This window comes from Pyxicephalus adspersus, chromosome 9 (genome assembly GCF_032062135.1).
Source record: "Pyxicephalus adspersus chromosome 9, UCB_Pads_2.0, whole genome shotgun sequence".
In the NCBI taxonomy this organism is placed as follows: domain Eukaryota; kingdom Metazoa; phylum Chordata; class Amphibia; order Anura; family Pyxicephalidae; genus Pyxicephalus; species Pyxicephalus adspersus.
Genome location: NC_092866.1, coordinates 51,267,732 through 51,291,386, shown reverse-complemented (window position 1 = coordinate 51,291,386; position 23,655 = coordinate 51,267,732). Strand labels below are relative to the sequence as shown.

At 38.3% G+C, this 23,655-nt stretch overlaps 1 protein-coding gene across 1 annotated transcript in view; it reads right to left on the bottom strand.

The window, feature by feature from the left end:
* Nucleotides 1–23,655, bottom strand: part of SPON1 (spondin 1) — a 185,672-nt gene that overhangs the window by 9,722 nt on the left and 152,295 nt on the right. Inside the window, 4 exon segments of the mRNA XM_072421896.1 lie at nt 1,795–1,977; nt 6,333–6,408; nt 7,912–8,052; nt 23,389–23,590. Coding sequence (XP_072277997.1) covers nt 1,795–1,977; nt 6,333–6,408; nt 7,912–8,052; nt 23,389–23,590 — 602 coding nt within the window.

Sequence of the window (23,655 nt, the reverse complement as noted above, 5' to 3'; positions counted from 1 at the left end):
ATACCAAAACTTTTATACTATGTAAGCTGGAGAATCTGGCATTACATACACACACTAAAATAAGTTCCTTAGATTCTTTTTTGATGAAGGAAAACCCATTTATTCCAAGTCAAACCAGACCTTTACAAAAATACAAATTATCATATAAATGTGGAAGAAAAAATAAAGCTTAAAGAGAACTGGGATCTTCAAACCTCAAATTCTTTTCCTGCTATACCTGGTAAATTGTTAATGTATTTTTTCAAAAAAAGGAAATATTAGGCTGTGAATCCATGTCAAGCTCGAAAATTTCATGTGTGCCAAGTCAACCAAGGTGATCACTGGGCAAATACAATCAGATATGTTTTGCCTCCTAGTAGAGCTTTATTTTTAGGAGCAAAATACGTGTGCTTGTTCTGTGATCACCTAGGTTCACCTGGGACCAAGTTTTAAGCTCAACATGGATTTAAGATGTGTAACCGCCTGTCATCTTCCTTTGTGCTGGGTGTTGATAGAATTTGTAGCCAAGCCTGGACCCTCTTTTTTTCCCCAAGCTGCCTACTGCCGACAGTGGATGGGTTCAGCAGTTGTGACAATAATTGTCTTTTCCATATCATAGTATTGTAAGATAATGTTGCTATGTAATGTCTAGGCTTCCGTTTGCCCAACTGTGGGCTATGTTCCAAAAAATACATTGGCTTTTGGTTAATTTTATAGATTTACTTATTGTATTGTACTGGTTTTTGTTCTTTTTATTCTTGGTAACTTTATTGCAAAACTCAAATAAAAGTCTGTAAAAGAGTTACAATTTTTGTCAAGTTTGATAAAAGTTGCTTCACTGAAATTCCCCCGTTGGATTCTCCAAGACAGTGTTTCTTTGCCTACATAACATAGGAGAACCCATTAAAATACCATTCAAGTCTTCAGGGAACACCTGTTATAATTACTATACTCCCAACTCACAGTACATTAGTCAGTGGGGGGAATGCCTCTTACATTGCTGGTCATTGGGAAGAATGCCACACTTACAGGTTTTGTAGGGAACCCTTGCTATAATTACTATATGCACAGCTCAATAACAGTATAACAGTTAATAACAGTAATTAGTGTGGTGGTCAGTGGAAGAATACCTTTTACTTTGCTGGCTGTTGGAAAGAATATTACCCTTACAGATAGCCAAAAAGATCATTAGGGTCACTTATAATGACCACAGTGGCACAAATTGCTCATTGATTCAGAAACCCCTAGCAAACTCTAAAGGAACCTTAGGATTTTTAACGAAAAGCTGGTTGGGAAACACGGCTCTAAGGTATAGATCATTAGTAAATCTTTAACATAGAACAAACCTAAATGTCCAAAACATAAATACAATGAAATCTAAGGCTGTGTACACAGGTAAGACTTTTGTCGTTGGAAAGGATCTTTTACGATCCAACAACAAAAGACTGAAAGATGCATGAATGAGTGTTGTACATACAGCACGGTTCTGCTCTATGGAGAGAGAAGGGGGGAGAACAGGCAAGCGGCACCCCACTGCGCCCTCTCCCCTTCACTTGAACTGAGGTCATTCGTCGGACAGCCGCTGCACACACGTCAGAATCTCAGCCCTGAAGCAATAATCGGACAAGAATCATCTGACGTGTTACCTGTCTAAAAGTCAGACACACCATAGATCAGTACCCCTTTAACATTACTGCTATGAAATGATTTAATGGTAAAAAAACATAGAAAATGTCCTTATTCTTTCTATACAATTGCACTAGAGCTACTCCTTGTCTGCCTACTTCCTGCAGTAAGCAAAGTTCTCCATCTTACCATCATCGCTACATCCAGGTCCCATGCAAGGCTCAAAGTCCTGGGTGTCTGGACAGGGAACACTGAGATCAAGTTGGGCTTTCAGCATGCGTTGCCTCATTCGTTTTCCTTTCTCACAGGTGGCGGAGCTACAGGCTGACCAAGGAGACCAGTTGGAATAGATGCACGTCTCTGGTGTATCATCTAAAGAATATACAGAACAACAAAATTAATAAATTTAAATTGGCTTGCTTTTTCTTGGAATCTCCCAGAAGAGGACGGACGAGTTAAGTCATAGATGCTGTGGATTCCATATTTTACTTTTATATTGGTGCAAGTAATTATTTATTTGTTACCCACATACCACCTTAGTTAACTAAGTGGCACAGACTATTTGTGTTGGAAAAATGGCAAGGAATGTACCCAGAGGAGGAGAATAAATTACACAAAAAATCTGGAATGTTTTATGATAATATATATATATTGTTTTTAAAATAGAATTATTTAACTGTTTAGTGATTATTAGAGCCTAACAACTCTATTCATTTAGGGGAATGAGATCCAAGTACCAACACACACACATACACACAATGAGTCCCTAAGACCCTGTGAGTGTACCAAGAGCTCTTGCGAGGAAATTCGACCATCTTGAAATCTTTGGCTCAGCAGAATTATAAATCCTCAGTTATGTTAATAGTTAGAGAAGTCCTTATAATCCAAGGCCAGCTTTTTAAGTTAAATTTCATTGCTTTCATTGATCTCACCAATCTGGGAGCAAAAAGGTTAAAAAAGAAAGGTCCCTCTAAATTGATGCACCTTAAACCAACCCCTGTATTGATCAGGGCAGACTGTTTAACTTAATTGCTAGAAGGTCAGTTCTTGGCTGAAGTCTGGAAGTGATCATCATACACAGAGTGTCTGATATATTAAAGCTCTCCAAGGCTGGAGAGGATACACTTTCATCAGTGAAGCTGGGTGATCCAGCAAACCTGCAATGAATTGGGTCCAGAATTCAAAACATTTTCTAGCAAGTGAATTTGAAGAAATCCATTAAAGGTTTGCTTGATCACCCAGGTTCACTGATGAAAGTGTATTCTCTCTAGCCTTGCAGAGCTTTAATAAACCGGGCCCTTTGAGTGACTTTTTGTCAACAGCTTGATATGTGGGTGGCTGTGTGCTACCCTTGGTGTCGGGCCATCATAAGCAGCAGCCAATGTATTTTCTGCAGAACTTAAGTCCTGATGATACCTTTAATTAAAACTGTTAAAACAAAGGGGACTTGCTGTTTCTTTGAATTGGGATCCTCTGTATCCATCGCTTCTTTAAATACATTTTTGGTGTTGCATAATTATCTTATGAAGCAAGGGGATCCAAAGAATAGCACATAAATTCAGCAAACACTTTGTGGTAATTTAGGTTGTGTCATCTAGAAGAGGCAAGAGAAATACCTTGTGAAAGCTGCACAATGCTTCTGATAAATTACTAAAATATTCCCAAAAAGCAAAAATCCATCATGTGCCATTTTCCCGCCTTTTGTGTGCGCTTCCGAGCTTGATGAATGAACCCTTTAATCGTAAATCTTGGAGATCTTTCGAGGACCGGTTGAGGGCAGCGGCTGACAAATAAAGAACTCATTTTTTTATTTCCTCTTTGGCGGTGGCAGCGATGGTGAGTGATTGCAAAAGAAAAAAAAAAGTCTGTATGGTTTTAAGACAAACAAAGCGTTTCTTTTGCATAATCGCAATCAATTCTTGTCATCGGCTCTAAAGTTTGCTCTCCTAACAGAATTGTTTTATTTTAAGTATTAAACATAGGCCAGCGCTGGTAGGGTGCTGCTTCTAGATTGGAGCATTTATCTTGTGTACGGCTTTGGGAGACAGATTCAATGTCCCTGCCTACAAGAATAATGTATTGCAAACAGGTATATGAAAAAAAAAACGGAGAGCTTTTAGCAAAACTTACAAAAATACGGGGAAACTTTTTAAATATATTATTATGAGAATGTAACAGCTTAGTATAATCACAAATACCCCCAGTACAAATTATCACTCCATCAGCAACAGCAATGGTGACAGTTTGCAGGTGGAGGGGTACAGTACAAGTTAAATTACAATTAACCTGTACTAACAGATGAGAACTAATTAGAATTGGAATTTTGGATTCTTTTACCACACTTTTAGAGGACACTTCATCCAATCTCACGCATTCGCTGTGTGAGTTTGATGGACACAAAAAGAACCTGGAAGAAAGAAGATGGCATGGACACTGCGGTGAGAGAAGCTGAGCCATTGAGAGCCAGGTTCGGTTTGTGGATGATCAAGAACTTGTCATTGGTAAAGGTAAACTTATTTTTTCTTTTCATGAAAGTTCCACTAACACAACTTATTTATACAAAACGCTTTCCACTTTTTATTAGCTATAACTGGAAAACAGTTTCTAAAGTGGTGAAGTTGAAAAAGTAGTTAACAGGATATTAAAAAAAAAAAAAACACACACACACACTGACCCCATGATGGCCTATGGTTTTCTCCAATTTTAAAGTGATATATGCTATGTGTATATACTATACAAGACATGTAAATGTAAAAGTGGCTATAGAAAAGTGTTAACAAAGGTAAGAGTTGCCAATCTTTTCAGCTGATCATTACTTTTATATACATTACTATTATATATTACTTTTATACGGTAATGGCCGAGTGCTTGATAGCCCGTCTCTTATGTCTTGCCTGTTTTACTGCAGAAGGTTGGTGTTATTACCTACATAACAATAAAATAGCAGTATCCAGCCACCTGTGCCTTCAACAGAAAATCAGTGGAGCTTAGGAAGGCAAGAAACCTTGCCAACTTTTAATTTCTGTTTAATGAGTAAAGCATGTAAAGAAGAAATCTCTAACGGAGCCCCAGATAGCTGTAACAATCCACTGAGGGTCTTATTTTTCCCTCCCTCTTTTTATAAAGTTGGACGTACACTTCAATAAACGTAGGTTCCATATGAAGAACAAAACCAAATAGCTTTTTTCCCACTGCTCCTCAAAAAGTTGTATTTATTTATATTTATCCAACTAGGGATGAGCAAACGAGAATATTAAGTTCAATCTCGCGGTGAATCGGGCCTTTCTCGCTTACCGAAAATGTAAGCGAGAACGGCCTTCTAATTCGCGAGGTCGAGCTCTTGCCAAACAGGAGGATTTCCAGGGCTGCAAATCCTCTGTGATCCCCGGGCACTAGAGGTTAATTAACTTCTAGTGCCCCAGGGATCGCAAACAGGAGGATTCCCAGGGCTAATTGCAGCTCTGGGAATCCTCCTGTTTTTATTTCCTCTTCCGATGGTTTGCGGAAAATTTCGAGGAACCATTAGAAGTTCGAGGAATTTTTCAAGAGAATGCCAGAGGCATTCTCACTTATCCATATATCCAACACTAAATCCTAGAGTGGATTAGGAAGATACATTTTTTAAAGTATAACTGTCATGAGCAAAATACATAGGCAGTCATTGCTCACCTTTCTCTTTCTTTCTATATCTTGGCTGCCACATTGAAGCTTTGGCTTTTATACTACGTATCACTGAGCCGAAACAAATATATTAAAGTGGCCAAAGATCTGAGATAACATGTAAGCTGCCATTGTTAAGGGTGCTAATTACCCTGATGTCAATTTAAGTAAGCATATACATAACTGCAGCACAAGTTGTGGACTTATTCTTTATCAGCCTTTCTTAACCAATTTACCTCTGTTAATCAGTCAATAGGAAACATGCCATTTGCTTTGGTTTCCAGTAGGAAGAATGTTTTCATATGTTAGTGGTCAGAATGCCACCTTTACAGACTGCAAACAAAATCTGATACAGCTGGCTCTGCCGAGTTATGGTCAATCAGTCTCCAGCCTTTGGATGAAATCTAGAGTTCCCAAGAATCCTAGTTTACAATGTCTGTTCTAGATCAAAGAACCAAAAGTTATTAAAAACAGAGGATCAGAACACCAGCCAGGTCACGTATATCATTTAAAACCAGGACACAAATGGCATCTTCCATAATCTCTAGATCTAGGTCCATCAATTTTTGGTTCTTCTGACAAACTCAACTCTTCATGTGGGCTTGTTCCAAGGTTTGCAACTTGAAAATACTGAACAAGATACAGCTAGGAGACTAGCATTGTGGAAGGAATTCAGTAATTGAAGACCCTGATTTTCTCTCAAGACATCTTTGTCATGAAAAAAAACAATATTGTAAAAGGTCTAATACTTACTGTTCCCCGTGCTTAGGATCTCTGCTCTTTTAAATCTTGAGCATCTAAAATACTTTTGGAGTGTCTAATACAGCCAGCAGGGGGACAGGGGTTGCACAGCAGGGAATTGGAGATTTGACACTTCCAGAAGTGTCAGATCTTTATGGAGATTATTGAATGGGTAAAAAGGTATAGGAAAGCAAAAGGATGCACAGAAGCAAAGAAAAGCATTTTCTTTTACAGTTTTTCTTTTGCCATAATTGCCTTCAAAAAGGCCTAATTAAGAAAAATAAACCTCTAAACAAGCCAGACTTTAACATTCCAATTATTTGTACCTTCTTCCTTTTCTTCTGTGACCAGATCGGCAACAATGTCATCTACGTTGTCCGGGAGAATATTGCACTGCTCTCCCTGTAAGACAAAACTCCTAATTAATGATGTGAAAAAGGTGAGCCGCCAGCCCATTAACGATCACTAGGTTACTAATGGAAGCTGAATGCATCGCTGTGATAAGGTTGAGCATTGTTCTGCATACATTAATCAAAGAGCGCTATAGTATATTGCGAACAAGGGTAACATTGTATTTCATGCTGTTTGATTTAAAGCCAATAAGCAGAGAGACATTGGACATATCTTTACAATTAACTTCACAATATGGGAAGTAATATTAATAGGGGGTAAAATCATTTGGAAGTATATGCTTAAAAAGGAACTTTTTTTCTGTGTATAGTTTGAAAGCGTAACTTAATGTTGTAAAAAAATAAAGAATAAAAAAGCATTGCAACCGCACATCATTATGGTAGCCTGGGAACAGAGTACTGTTGCACAAAACAGTGCTCACATGTGATCCCATGAGTGCTGTTCGGTGGTAAGGAACCACCACCTCTACCACTGCTAGAGAAGAAGAGGTAAAAAAAGTGCCCTGATGTCAGAACAGCCAAACAAGCAATGCACTTCTCTATCACATTGTAAATCAAACTTAAAAAAAAAAATCCCAAAAACATATCTTAAAAAAATATACATGGTCTATTTAGTGGTACACTACACAGCCACCCCCTTCCTGAGTGTGTGTCCGTATCCCTTGGGAGTGGGCAGTAGAATGAACACAGTGGGGCTCTGTATGGGTGTGGCAGCCAGGCTTACTACAGCACTATAGGCACACCGTTCACCCAATGTCTCCAATGAGCTTAAAGCAGGGCTAAGTAGGGGTGTGGCAGCCCGGATTACTATGGGGCAACAGACACATCATAAGTCCTGAAGTGCCAATCAGATAGCTTAGGGGTGCAAACTGATCAAAGCAGAATGGATCTACTTGGAAAACCGGAAATGGTTTTGATCACTAGCAATCAAGCCATGAGACTGGAAATATTGTAATACTTTAAAAATTGGCAATCTGAAGCTCCATTTAGTTGAATGGCGTAACTGTGGAATTCTCTACTCTCAAAGTTTTATTTGCTCAGGTTTATTCTTTTTGTAACATGTGTAATTTTTTTTGTAAATATAAACTTGACAAAGGATTCCCAGAACACTATGGGTTAGCAAAGGAAAACAGCGCACATCTGAATTTATACACACTTTATCCAGCTGAAACCTCAGATGCAAATATCCAATTAGTTAGGAGTCACATGCTCATTTTTAGATCTGTCAAAAAGGCATATAGATAAAAGAAACCCTAACCTAAAGCCTAACCCAAACAATCAAAAGAACAATAAAAGTATTAATATATTATTAATAAATAATTATATTATACTAAAATTTTATGATATACATTTATCTAAAAGTATTGTGTACTGTATTGTAAAATGTATTTTTGTATTACCCAAAAAAAATTGCCAATAACTTTAATATTTTATTTTTTGTATAAAGCATAAAATTATTTCAATTTCATTATATAAGCATTTTTTTATTACTTACCTTTCTGGCAATCCTGTCAATAACAACTCTGGCAACTGGTATAATGGGGCCTCCTTCTGGATCATAGAACGGGCTTTGCGGGTGGTCCAAGCTGGTCAGGGGTCGGATTTTGTCTTGGGGTATTGTAGGCTTGTTGGGTGACTAAGAAAAAGGGCAAAAATGGATATTTTAAGATATTTCCAAGCAAAAATCAATCACAAATAAATATTTTAAGCTACAGGAGTATAAAATTATTTTCTAAACTTGAAAGCATAAAACATCAGAGTATCAGTGCTGAAAATAATCTTTTGTGATCGTTATCTGTAACAGATTACGAGTGCTGCACACACAGTGCCATTCTTTTCTATGGAAAGGGGAAGGGGGGAGACAAGTGAGTAGCAAGTGAGCAGCACCCCACTGTGCTCTCCTTCATAGAAGTGAACATTAGTTCCTTCCCAATCAGTCTCTCGTGATTGAAGATGTCAGATTATTGCTCGAGACGAGAACGACTGTTCGTCTCAGACGACAATTATCTGAACTGTGTATGTAGCTTTGCTCTGATGCCTATTGCACTGCACAGCCATAGATGGAAATCCTGCACAATAGGAAAGATGAGCTAAGATTATGAATACTTTTAGTTTGTTGTCTATGTGACTTTATCTCTTTCTAAAACTTTAGGATACTTTTTTATTGGGCTATTACCATGTTAGTGTTAATTTCATCTGACCTTAAAGTGAGCTGAAGAAAAATGCAAAATGGCATTGGAAGAAAAATTGAAAATGCAACCAGATAGCAACTTTTTATTGTAATCTATTATAACAGCTTTTAAATACTGACATGTTGCAGTCAGGAGCGCATTCAAAATAAAGGGATTGTGCTGCATCTTAGTGCATAAAAATGTATGTTATCCTCCATTCTTTTGCAGTGTACTGCAGCACACACCTGCATTCTAGAGATGCATTTAGACAGCACATGGACAATTCAGATAATGTGAATGGGTCACAATATGTAAATGCTTCAGTACATAGTGAAGCAAGGATGACCGCCTTGGAACAGGCACTCTTAAAGTCTTGCCAAGTTGCAGCTCTATTATTTTTGTCCTTGCAGATTCTATTTAATCCATGTACTTGGTATTATCTGCAGTTTTTCTAATAGGGAATAAGATCTTCAAAAAATGACCTGCTGGGAAAACACCAGTAAACCATATAATACAATATTAGAAACAACATTTTTTAAAGTTTAAATATAATATCCTAACATAATACCAATCAATTTTAACAGATCACAATAAGTTATTAAGTTATCAGGAACATTTAGAAGCAGAAACATTTTTCTCTATTGGATAAAATAGCGATTCCACCGAGTTTGCCTAAATTTTGGTAAATTGTAATTCTGAAAATGTCCAGCTGATGGCAGTGTAATTATAGAATATCTCCCACTTTGGAAAAGAAAAAATAAAAGGATCTAAAAAGTCCAGCAATGCATAAACATGGCATTAACACATGACACTATAGATCAGTAGTAGAGATCAGCAAAACTGCATGGATTTGATTCATAAACTCCGATTTGAATTTTTTAGCGGTGAATTCCATGGGGGTGAATCTCGATATTACATTCTTGCAATTTTTAAGGCTAATAGGAAAGCTATTATAACAAAACAGTTAGGGATATATGCACTGGCTTGAGACCTTGTGCCTACAATTTCACATTGGAGACTTTGTCCTGTTCATTAAGCTTGAAGGGCATCATAAAAAATGCAGAATCTATCAAATTACAGGCTTGGGCGATGGGACATTCTGATTTTGAGTGTAAACTGGCAGTGTAGGAGGAATAGACAGCAACCACATCCCAAGCTGATATCAGAAGAAAAAACGTTTTCAAGTGGCTTGACTGGAAGAAGTAGTAGTCCAAATTTTGTACATTTTTGGGCAGAAAAGCGGACATTGCTGATTCACCCAATTACTTCCCCACCAATCTAACCAGAACTCTTAAAGCTGGCTAGGACTAAATGGACTGGAATGGTCTGACCACTCAAATTTTCAGCTTCTTGGAGGAGTAGTCATGAACAGAAGTTGCAGGGAAGGTTAAATGTATGGGCAGGATTGGTTTGCTCTTTTTTTAGTGTTTATTATGTTACAAAATTCTTTCACTGATGGATATTCACAAACAATTTATTTAAATAATAAAACATTCATGTATCAACAACATTAGACATATATGGCGTTCATGTCTTTCTAGCATTCAACGCGTTTTTTTAGACTGGCAAGTAGAGTAAAGAAGACATCCCTAAGGAAGAGGTAGTAGTGAGTGAGTAGTGAGCAGTGATCCCCAACCTTTTGAGGCTCGCGGACCACTAAATGCACAGATTTAGGATCGCTCATGGGTATACTTCCCCCCATAGTGATGCCATGATGCCAGAACCTGCCCACTCTCCCATCGCAGGTCTGAGCCTCTGGACACAACCTGCCCACCGCCCTGAGCCTGTGATGTCTCCAAAAGACATGGTCCGCGGCTCGGGCCGGTGCGCCCCCCCCCCTCAAGCGGGGTCCTTTTCCTGACCCTGGCTGGTGGGTGCACTGACCAACGCCACAGCCCACCTGTCAGACAGCCACAGGCCGGAGGGCTGGGGACCCCTGGTTTAGAGAAATGATGAGCTACAAGGGGCAGTGGGGGTGCCACGTTGTACATTTTAATATAGTCAGGCCGCGGGAGGAATGGCTGCAGGGAATAAGGAACCTATGGGCAAAAAGTTGCAATAATAATAATAATAATAAACTTTAGTATGCTAATATCACTTGGATCATCTATTATCTTACTGAAAATCCTGGGTTTGGGTCTTCCACAATTTTCTGCCTGTAAATGCTCATCTATCAGAAACTAAATGTGACTAATGCATATTACCCGGAATATTCCATTGTTGTCACCATATAAAAGTTGCAGGCAGCAAGAACTATGGAACTAATGCAGCCATTTATCCATGTAGTGCATGTGGACAGGGAGAGGCTATAAGAGGCTGCAGGACATCAGCAGCTTTCAGATATAACAATCGAGTAAAAAAAATCCCCTTCCAAACCCTCATTTATTTAACGTACATAGCATTTTGGCATTCAGTACAGATTTACATGCATTTTAGCATAACTGCCAGTGCCTACAAGCCCCACATTAATCTATTTCTATGTAGTTTGCTAGCAGCGCTCCCTATTTCTTCCCTATCACATATTAAGCACATTGTGACCTCTCCCTTTTATAATCAGGGAACTGGTTTATTTAAAAGCCACCTTATTAACCCTTTCCAGCCAAGTTGAATGTAAAGGCCAGGTAGTTAATTGTAGTGCCAAAGAATTTGGTGCGCATTTATTTCGAAAACTCTGCATTTTGAACTAAATTAATCAATTTTAATCCAGGACCTCAGTGAAGGACACTAGCCGAGTCAGAAAATTAAGGCTTGGGCACTTATAAAGACCAAGTTCACCTAAAACTACATTTTTCAAGGGAAATACATTAGTGGATTAAATCACCATTGCAATGCCATTATTTGCAATAATTTTAGTGCCATTCTCTTGCAGCTTTATTCTTCAGGGTAACAATGGAGCTGCAAAAAAGGATCAGATAATCTTGCTGCTTAAGACTTTAGAAACTTTTTTATTATATATACAAAATTGATATTAGCTTAAAAGAGACAGTGAGTTTATGAGTTTCAAGGTTGATTACCTAGTTTTTGGGGACGGTTTGGAAAATATATGTATTAATAAACCAAATAAAAAGGGACTTACATGGTTTGAGGATGGCTAAGTCCTGACAGATATGGTGATGACCATAAACTCATTGGTGGAGGGCACGTTTATATACTGACTAGCCAATCTCCTTTAGAATATTGTTCTATATTATCAGTCAATAATATAAAGGAATGTTTTGTTCTTGATTTTTATCAGGTTACAATATATAGCTAATATATTTACCATGAACCTGTCAGAACCTGTTATGTCTATTATGTATATGTTATGTCTATTACAAACATGTTATGTTTATGTATAATGTAAATATGTATATCTATAAACCTAGATGACTCGATTTACTTATGCGTAAAAACTTTTGTTGACTTACCGCTACCCCTGAAGAAGCCAAAAAGGGGGAAACACGTCGGGTATTACGGGTAATATGAATGGGTTTATATTTGATTATTTATATGGTGATGTATGCATATATCATGGTAGTTGACGTATGTATAGCGCCCCCTAGGGCCTAATAATGTGAGATTTTCTCCTGCTACAAGACCACAAGAAGTAGATTGTGGTAAAACACGATGACGGTATACTGTATTGCTTTGTGAGAAACTTATCACTCGATATATTAATATTATTTTGCCAAAAAAACCCTCTCTGTTCTGTCTTAATTTTAACCTTTCTAATGATTTGGGGTCGGGAATCCATTACTGTCTAGACTATCTAATATCCACCACACACCACTATCTCACATTCTGACAGCTGTAGACATGTACTCAATCAGCAAACCCCAAGAAAAGGAGTCAGTTCAATTGCATATTGAAACAACTTTATTTATTATTGCAATGTTTAAAAAGAAAGCAATGGATATTTAGATCTGTTTATCAGTGCATAGGAGCTCACAATCCAAAGTATGCTGCATAGTTCATCTATAGGAATTTAGGGTTGTTTTTTCTTTTTTGTTTAATTTGTATAGCCAATTTTTTGTCTATGTATTCGCCAATTTTTTGTCTATTTTGTCTAGAATGTTGCTGCCAGAAGAGAAGGTTTAGAATTGTTCTGGGTAGGAATCTAGCATCTATCCCTGATGTTTAGTGATCCTTCATTCTGCATCACTGAAATACTGAAAGAAACGATTGTTGCGGTTTCCTAATTGAGAGGATGAAGCAGGGCAAGGCATCCTTCCCTCTCTATAGAATGAACAGTGCTATCTATTACATTGCTCATTTATTCTACTGTTGTTGGAAATGATCACCAAGGATGACTCCTATTTATTTATAGTTAGGAGACTGTATACAGCTTTCCTTATGGGGCCTTTATAATGCATTCCCCACATTTGGCCTTTTAATAGCAGAAGAAATCCTGCTGAAATTCAAGATTTTTTTTGCAAATCACTTGTGCTTCAGCTTGATAGCAAACGTCTAAACCAGAGGTCAGCAAACTCCGGCGCTTTAGGCCAGATATGCCCTAGCCGGTAGTTTGTTCCGCCCTAATGCCGGCCGGCAAACGTGACTCCGGGGCCGCGTCTTGCCGGCGGATCCGACAGGGAGCGCTATGAGTTACGGGAGCCGGAGCTCCAGTGCCGCCCCCTTGCAGTTGCCCCCCTATTTACCATGGCTGACATTGATACTTCCGCCGCCCCAGTAAATAGGGAAAGCTCCCTGAAGGTAAATCCCTTTCCTCCGAAATGCATACAGAGGAGAGGGATTTCACTTCAGGGGGCAATCCCGGGTGGTGGGCGGAGCCATTAGGGTGGGTCTGGCCTAGTGTGCTCCCGCCCATCCCATAAATGGCCATAAAACTTTGCCGACCCCTAGTCTAAACTAAATTTTTACTAGGTGGGGGATTTGATTTTTTTTTTAAGCCCTTTTTTAAATTTGTGCTTAGGTCTGATTGGGAGGATATCTATCCCCAATTTTCACAATAATAAATCAAGCTACAATTTTATAGTATGGCCATAGCAGATCATTAGGTTTTAACCAAAGCTACTGTACCAGAATAAGGATTTTATTTTCAAAATGGCAACACATTTCTATCTGTGTACAATGAGATTTGACAATTAAAGTCACTGATTAAAAAAAGATCCTTGTCTATGTGTTAAAACTTGAATTTGATTTAAGGATTGTATCATGGAAATATATTGAGATATTTCATTACAATGGAAACAAGTTGGACAGTGTCCATAGCAAGCACATTCCTTTTTTAGTGCAGCATACAAAATAAAATAATTTATAGTTGGATTTTGCAATTTGATATTTTACCCCAGTAAAAAAGTTACAATAAAGGGTAAATAAACAAAGTGACAGCTTTATATAAAATGTGTATGAAAAACTTCCACAAGCTTATCACAATGAAGATAATTTGAACCCTGCAGTGAGATATTTCTTATATGCTTCCTGCACTGTAATCCCACTGAAAGACACAGTAGGCAGCCTCAGGTAAGATTTTTTTTAATCCTAAAATGGCTAATAACACAGAGATCCATTTCCAGAAGCAAAATCGCAGGTCAGAATGTTATTATTGCATTAGAGGAACTACCTAAAACTGTGCTGGCAACCTAAAGACAAATGCTGGTTTACATTACATGTGGGTCTTGTATTTAGGATTTAGATCAGTGTTTCATGACCTTTTTACCCTTGAAATAACTTTCAGGTCTTCAGGGAACCCCTTCTATAAATGACTAAATCCACAGCTCACAGTACATTAGTGCGGTGGTCAATGGGAAGCATGTCTCTTCCATTGCTGGTCCAATCTGATGATGGAAGACGTAAAGCGGAGGGCTGGCATGACCAAGTGCTAGGGGATAAGGCAAGTGGGTGACGAAGGATAGAGAGAAATGGGGATTGGAGGGTTTAAGGTTAGAGGGTGGATTAGGAGAAGGGTTGAAAGGAAAAGGAACAGGCAGTAAGACATCAGTTTATTGCGAAAAAAAAGGGGTGAGCATGCTCCCCACCTGCCCTTTTGGCAGAGAAGTTAGAGTATAGTGCTGATTGTGAGGGGTTGTATTGGGGGTGGTTTTTGACAGGTGGGGACATCCATCTCCATGTTATGTATATAAAGGTTATATGAGTAGATAAATATTTTTTCCAAAGCTATGTATTTTTTCCAAAATGATCTATGTATTTGTAGGTGGAGAAAAGGGGAATTACATGGGTATGGTTGTAGGGGTATCAAGGGTGAGCCTTAAGATGTCCTAGGTATCCGAGTCATCTCACCAACACAGATAGGTCAGTTTAAATGACTCCCAGTGTTTTTGGCGGAGAGTCATTGATTGCTTAGTGCTCAAGGAATCTCTAACAACCTCTAGAAGAACCCTAGGACTTCCACAGAACCCTGGATGAGAAAAAATGATTAGGTACTCTTGTATTGTGCATGTGTTTCAGATCACTGTAACTATCCTCCTCCCTTCCTATAGAACAGAATGCTGACCACCCAGGAGCATGGAAAACAATGTAACATGGACATTTTTGACTCAAAAATCATGCCTAATCATCCCTAGCAGTGAAATACAGACCACAAAATGGCATAAAACCGCCCTAGGTCTAATTCCTCCAAATACATAGACAAGGCACAAACTTGGCACAAAATAATGAGAAAAAAGTTCACCTTAGGCAAAGCCATTTCTTGAAGGAAAAGTACAAAGTATGGCTGATATTGTGCATTGATTTTAATTTGTAATCCTTGCCTTTACAGAAAGCAGAAAATCAATGGTATAGTCTCAATTTATGTAGTATTTTATGCAGTGCATCTCACTCAGCACAAGACAAATAAAACCATGGCCATGTGAGACAAAATTCTTAAAGTTTTAACACATCAAAAAATCTCTTGGAAGCTTTTATTACTGCTGACATTAAAAAATGTTCTATTTTTATTATGCAGCTTTTTTGACAAACTCTTTGGAGAAAGGTATTGAAAAAGGTGGGGAAGAAGGAAGAAAAAAAATTTAGACAATCAGATTTTAATTGGACTGGGAACATAATCGCAGAGAGCTGTCAAAAGCTAATCTCCGATCTATTCTCAAGCCTAGCTTGTTAAATCTTCTCTTTAGCGCCTGGAACTATTGAATGGCAGAGGAACTTGTCTTTTCTTCTACAAGATAGATTGGGCTCCGAGCAGGGAAATAAGTAAGGAAAGAATAATTAGGATAAAATACATACATACAATAGCTTTAACAAATAAAGAAGAAATAATGATAATAATGAGCAGAAGAGTGTTTTGCTTTCGGATGCCACCAGGGTAGTAGATGCACAGACATCTAAGAAAGTCAAGAGGTCAGTCATTGGAACGATTGATGTTCAGTGTTGGTGGTGGAGTAGGTCTTGGGGTGGGCAAAAACATTCAAATAAAACACTTTAGGTGTCTTTATTTACCAATGCCTGTATAGCATATGCCAATACTCTCTTTACATCACAATATCAATCCCCCTAAAATAAGCCCGAATGCTATACCAGCCATGCCATCAACCCCATCTCTACATTTGCCCCAATACTCAACCTTCCCCCCTTTACTAACCCAAACACACTGCTCTATTCTCACTCTATTAATTATCCTGCCTCTAAACCAACCATTTTCCTACACTAATCCTAACAGTTGACCACTCCCCTACAAGAATCCAAACTAGTCCCCCACTAGAACCTAAACATCTAACACTGTTTGTACTCTAAAACTTAAATCGGAATCATTAAAAAAAAATAACACTACCTTTACAGGTGGAAAGCCGTCAATCCCTCCACTATCCTATTCTAGTTGGTCCTGCACCATTTAATATTACATCTTAGTGCTGGCGTGGGCTGGACAATGGCACCACTATCTTCTTCCCTGTTTCTTATTCCTACGTCAACATAACTTGCACTGCGCAGGCGCGAGCTTAGGTGATGCACTTTAGGAAAATGTAGAAAAAAAAGGTCTGATCTCACGTTGCTTGCCCCACTAATTTTTCATGGGGCTGCACCGTAGAGAATGAATGCCCGAGTTTGAGGGATGTGCAGAAAGAGCAGCCCACAGCGTCCTGGGATATGTGACTGAGGTATGACCAAGATCGGGCATGCGAAGGAGTAGCAGCCTACAACCTACTGGGATACATGACGTAGGTAGCCCAGGAAGCTGAAGGCTTCCTATTTAGTCTTTACTGCCTCCCTTTACTGAACCACTCCAATCCCAAATGTAGGTATACGAGGACCCAAAGGTTATGGCTCACATTGAAGCACCTTAGATTTCTAAAGAAGTGTGTCTTAAAAAGAGCAGAGACAGTCCTATGTACTATGTAACCCATGTTACTTTGGTATTGTCCACTGCTGGCATCCTAAAATATCTGCAGTACTCCCAACATACCTGGGTAGAATAAGGTTTCCTCGGGGGTACTGGCATTGTCTGGAAACTTGGCTGTGTGACCTCTATTGATGAAGATTGGAGCCCATAAGGGCTAATCCACCCCTTTCGTGGGGATTTCTAAATTAAGGACCTTCGCAAATAAGGCTTGTTGAGGAAGGTACAAACACCAATAAAATGGGTTCCTATTGACCCCCCAAAAAAATCTGCTTGTGTTTTCCACAGGAGAAATTTCCCAATAGTTCCGGATTCCATTTGTACCAGGACAGAAAATAAAAATATCCATAAATACAATAAAAAACATTTAATGCAGGTCAGCTTTAAAATTAGAAAAAAATGACTGACAAAAAGAAACTAAGCAGTAGCAAGCCCAGAATTCCCAGTGCTCAGTTCTCTGATTTAATAAACATAACCATTTTATGTATGTTACACAGCCTCAACCTGATTAGGTTATTATGTGAATACAAAGTGGAATATGGAATAAAAGCAATAAAATGTGTTCAGATCCAACACGTCCAACTATTGTTTTCATCCTTACCATTTTTTTTTCATAAACAGTACTGCATTCACTTTGAAATCATACTGGCCACAGTTATTAATTAGGTAGAAGGGACATTGTGTTTACAGTGGACCTGTTACTGATATACAAAAGGCATACTGAAGGAGAACATGTTATAATTAAGGATCTATTAATTATATTATAAGGATATTTTTTACAGTGCTAAGTGAATGGTAATTTACACCTTCCATTGGCAAGCAACCAATACTGCATGACAGCCATCAGTCACAGACACAACTTTGGTTCTCACTTTGGAATGAATTGGAGCAGCTATAACATAGTAATCATATAAAGGTTCCTGCATAAAAATGCATCTGAAGTCTTTGGATGCCAATACAGAATATATATATATATATATATATATATATATATATATATATATATATATATATTAGCTTCTGTTAAACACTGTAACTTTGAAATGTAATTCCAGAATAAAAAAAACAAAAAAAAAAAACACTTTTTGCCCATTTTCAGCAAAAAAAAAAACAACTTTTTTTTGTTTCTTTATTACAGTTTGCTTTAAAAGAAATTTTTTCTTTTTTTAAAGTTACAATATCTATGAATGCAGCAGACATCTAATGTATGCTGGCAATGAGTTACAGTTCTGCACAGGAAAATGTAGAACAATCAGAGGGAATTTTACTTGGCAAAAAGTATTGTATTATTAAAAAACTCCCAAAACACAATACACATCAAACAAGAAATCTTACAACATTGCAGTGGTATGTATGTTTTTGACAATGAAAATGGCGCTAGACGGTTAACAGCTAATCCATAACTATTACGTGGGCCATAAAATGTCCCAAAAGCCCAGTATCAACCTAGTAGGTTAACAGTTCGCATACGTGTAACCGTTGCACCCTACGCATTTTGCCTGGTAAAGGCTTCCTCAGGGTAAATGCGTGTAATATTTTTCATGCTACAATTATTCATGCAAAAACTGATGAGCAAAGATATGACAATAAGATTTCTGTAAATAACCCCCCTTGGCAGTATTGTGGCTCGGAGTAAAAAAAACATGCAAAAACGGTAACCCCGAGCCACACTCGGGGGTAGCTAAAAACAATAAAAAAAAAAACACACACACTTTGTTGCATCGCTTCCTCTGGCGTCCTGCCCGTCGAATCTCATCCTCAGGCGGCATCCTATTCTTCAAATCTTCAGCCGATGAGTGCAATGATGTTACTCCGGTTTCCCCGGTGCCGTCAGTGTGTGCGGGAGGCGTGGTGGGAAATTAAAATATTTTTGTATTGGATTCAATACAAAATAGCTGTATTGAATCCTATAACAAAGTAATCCTTTTATTATATATATATATATATATTATACATGCTACTGTACAGTTTTATTACAGGTTTCAGGATTTTTTTGCTTTTTTTTATTAAATTTATTAAATATTGGACATATTTCAGTGAGTTATGCCTATGAATTATAGGCCTACAATGTAAAATAAATGTCCATACAAAACAATGTAATGCTTTTTGCTTAAAAAAACTGACAGAATTAGAATGCCAGAGGGGTTAATGGTTGTGACCTTATTGGATTTATAAAGAACCGCAACTCTGCTGCCAGGCTGATCCACCAGAAAGAGGAACTGCATCTCCACTCTCTGCCAGATGGATATTGGACAAAGTATTGAGCCGTGTCTCCTTGTATAGCTGCAGGATCACTGCTGGCTCCTTGCTCTCTGCTCCCAATGACACTCAAACTCCACTTTGCCGTCACACACCCCCAGACTGTTCCTGCATCCTCTCTAGAGGCTGACTAGGGTTTCTGGCATTCTATAAATTGATTTGTTTACAACAGAATCCTGTAGGTTTTTCTTTTTTCCAACAGAATGATCTCATTCCAATACATGTAGAATCTCTCCTTATGGTATGTCATATCCTATAAATACATCTGTACAGCTGACATTTCTCAGGTAAGGCATGCATGACAGTAACTGCATGCTATAATTCCAGGAACAACCAGTTTGCTGGTATATAAAATTCCAGGAACAACTTATAATGAGGAGTTCAACAAGTTGATTTTGGCTGAGGACAAAAAAACTCCCTGAACTGAAGTTGTTGATTGCACCAAAAGCTGGATTTGATATTTATCTTTTAAAGGACTTTTTATTTTTTACTTTATATGATCAGCCACATCAAACATATTGTGTCCCCAGCAGCTGCTAATATCAGTCATTGTTGGTGTTCCAAAGTTTTCAAACCTATAGGATTATAGGATGTCTACTTCAGATTTTCTGTTCATAACATTAAAAATAAAGTAGAGGCCATGTATAAATAAAATCAATAGCCCTTTAAAATTTGAAGTTATTGCAAGAGTATTGCATTCCCAGGCAAATACAGGGGCGAAGTATACATTATTTTGGCTAGGAGTCTGAAGGATTTTTTTTAGTACATCTCCATCACTGCCCATGGCATGCAATAAGAAGTAAGATATGCTGACTGCAGTATATATTCCGGATCAGAAAATCAATCACTGGCTTTGAAACTGAACCATAACATTTAACCATCTTCCTACCCGATTGCCAAACAACACCAACAAATGTACTTATAGGCAGGTATTTTTATGATAGAAGATACCAAAGAATGTGAATAAACCTAACCTAATTTGTTGTACAGTTTGCTGCTGTTACTGTCCGATTCTACATTTAATAATTTCTAAATCTTTTACACATAGTTCACACTAAGGCAATGAGGTTGCAGAATGGTTACCACTTTCTTATGCCAATGAATCGGTGCCTCGCAGGAGACGCTAAAAGTAGTTTCTACCCACAGCAGCCCCATAGAGAATAAATTGGGGCAGCAGTACAAAAAAAACAACAAAAAAACTGCCGCCTACTTAGTGGTAAACCAGGGGTGGGGCACAAGTGACCTTGTAAAGTGCCAGCGGCGGGAGCTAGACGAAAATGCTTGATCCCACTGCAGATCTGAACCTGCCTTAAATAAATGCCCTGAAAAAGGAGAAATGTCTAAAAATCATACACACATTGCGTTTTTTTTCATCACCTAAATAAAAAGTGTGTGAACTATATGACCCTAAAAGGGCTAGTCATAATTAGGTACACCTACTGCTTGCATGTAAAAGAAATAAGTCTGTACTTAGCTGCATTGTGCTTGAAGTTCAGCTATAACCATTTACCTACTTAAAACCTAACACTGACTTCCCCAACTGACTTCAAACCACACTTCCAATTTACCTGCGAAGGATGTCATTTATCCAAGCCATTGTAAATTTAGTAGTACATTCAACATGTTGGAAATTGTTCAGCCTTCCAAGCTGCTTTATCGGGTTTAAAAGGGTAGAAAATGGCGGCATTTAAATCCACACAGCACAAACACCTAAATCCAATCGCCTTAGAATGTGATGCAGCAGATGTTAATTGTCCAAGATCGGGAGATGTAAAAATTTGGTAAACCATTCTGTTCTATTAACATAATCCCATCCTTGGTGTCAGGAAGTCTGCATAAGTGTTATACCTTACTATTACATGGATGAAGGTGGGAATTGTTGTCAAAATGCCTGTGTAGAGGTGTTAAAATTGCATACCATGAGTCTAGAAGTAACCCATAACAAATAAAGTGCCACATCCCCAAATTAAATTGAAAGCAGTTGTTTGAGGGGAACACAAACGGGACTTTTAAGGCCCATAGCAAAATTTTTATTTGTTAAAAACAGCTTTAATACAAGATATTGCACATTATGCCAATATAGGTGAAAGATGAACAATGTTAAAGGCCTTCATTGGAGTTTGGAAATACTTGTTCTTGACATAGATGGCCGCTTTTTTAATACCTCTTGCCTATTTTGTATAGAGGAAAATTGGTTTGCACTTCACGGTCTTGGAAAGAATGCCCCTTTCCTTCAGTTGTAGGAAAGCTGTTGAATCTTTGAAACTCACCTTTACTTTCGCAGAAGGTCGATCCCTCTGGAGGTTTTCCTGGAACAGGTCCTGGGTCGTCCTGGTCCCGTCTTGTTTTCCCTACATCCGCCAATGTCACCCAATATCGCATGGCGCAAGCAAGAGATCAGGTGACATAACGTGTGGTAGACTGCAAAAAAAACAAAAAACAGAGTGCCATGGGGTTAAAATGGCGAGATTGCCATTTTTACCCAATTGAATAAAAAGCTCATTGTGTGCATGCCAGAAATCCAGAGAGCTCGGAAGGATGCATGATGAAGGTATCTCAGGAGGCTCTGCAATTACAAAAAAAGGGATTTAACCCCCCCCTCAAAAAAGATAATATTTACCTTACATACCAGGGTTATCTACCCTTTTATGGAAGGTAAAAAATTTAGTTTAGGTCTCCTTTGATGCCCTCTATTAGTATGCACTGACTGCTGTGTGGCAAACATCACGCTCCCTTGTTCCTGGTCTACAGTCACTATACTAAGAATCTGACATAATAAATGAATCCATAGCTCGCGTTACAGTAATGACTGCAAAAGCAGGCCTGAAGCAAAAAGAAAAAAAATTACATACCAGGGTTATCTACCCTTTTATGGAAGGTAAAAATTTTAGTTTAGGTCTCCTTTGATGCCCTCTATTAGTATGCACTGACTGCTGTGTGGCAAACATCACGCTCCCCATCACGTTCCTGGTCTACAGTCACTATACTAAGAATCTGACATAATAAATGAATCCATAGCTCGCGTTACAGTAATGACTGCAAATGTGTGATTACTAAAAACACCCAATTCTTTTCTCTTAAAAGAGATGCTTTGTGACCTCTGCTAGTTATTATTAAAAAGGATTTATATAGCGCCAACATATTACGCAGTGCTGTACATTAAATATATTCATTAGAAACAAAGCACTTGATATAAATTAGCAGAAAATCCACTGCTGGACACTCTAAATAATTCTCCTTTCATGTAACATTCTAAATGCTAATGATGCTCTTCACGAGCTAAGTATTTACAGGAATAGGCATGGACGCTGTGTGACAACCGAAGCACTAATGAATCGGCATTCTAGGTCGGCCTCCCACCTACAATCCACTTGAGTTTAACCAAATGCATTTGTAGCAAATTCAGCCGGATCCGGTAGAGATGACCTAGATCTGTTACTTGGTTACACGTGGAATGATTGCTGTTATGATTAACAAGTAAAGTATATGGTAGAATCAAATAAATAAAAATAAAATTTTTGTATAGCCTGAAGCATTCCTAGAAATATTTGTAAGTCATGGACGTTTTAAATGTATTTTTCTCATAGATTCAGAATACTGAAGCACAAATGTACCCTAAGATTCAATGCCAATACATTCCAGTGCAGTGGCATAGTAAAAGATGATATTCTTATCGTTGATTTAATTTTGGGATTTTTCAACCAGGGCTTCATGAAATCCTAGGGTTCCTCTAGAGGTTCCTTGAGTAAATTTGAGTCTCTCAGGTCAGTTTAACCTACGGCAATGAGCTTTTTTGTTATCTGTAAAGGTGACATTCTTTCCAGTGGCCAGCAACATAGCAGGAATTCATCCCACCGACTACCACACTAATGTACTGTAAGCTGTGTATATAGTAATTATAGATGGGGTTCCCCAAGACCTGAAAATTATTTCAAGGATTCCCTCATGTCAACAAGTTTGAATAATTTTAAACAGCTATAGTTTAAGCCTGTACCCTGCCAGAATGTAACAAAACATCTGATGTTCTAAAACAGCAGTTCGACATGGTCTGCTGGGTGACCCCGCAAGTTTTCCAGGCAGTGAAGTTCAGAATCCATGTTCTCTGCCAATTAGAGAGTTCTGGCTCTGACCAGGGTTGGTCCAATTCAAAGAAAGCATTGTTGTCACACAGATTCCAATCATTTATTTTAGATGCTGGGGGAAACTAGGTAAAAGTTTAGCAAGATAAAAAAAATGACTAATATGACTGTACCTCATAAGTGACCCCACTGTCCGTGCCGGCATCCCAGGGGATGAGATCCTGAACCACTCTTTGGACCCAGCCACAGTCCTTTGTACAGAGATCCTCTGCAGAGAGTCCAACGTTCCAGTCTGGGCTTGGACCCAGCATGGCCAGAAAAGACATGAGATGACGGGTTCTATCCACGGAGAATTCTGCCGATGGCGCAGCTCTCCTGTGAACAAGAGTAGAAAGCCAGAATCAATATATGTTTCAAATTTTTTATTCTAAAAATATCGG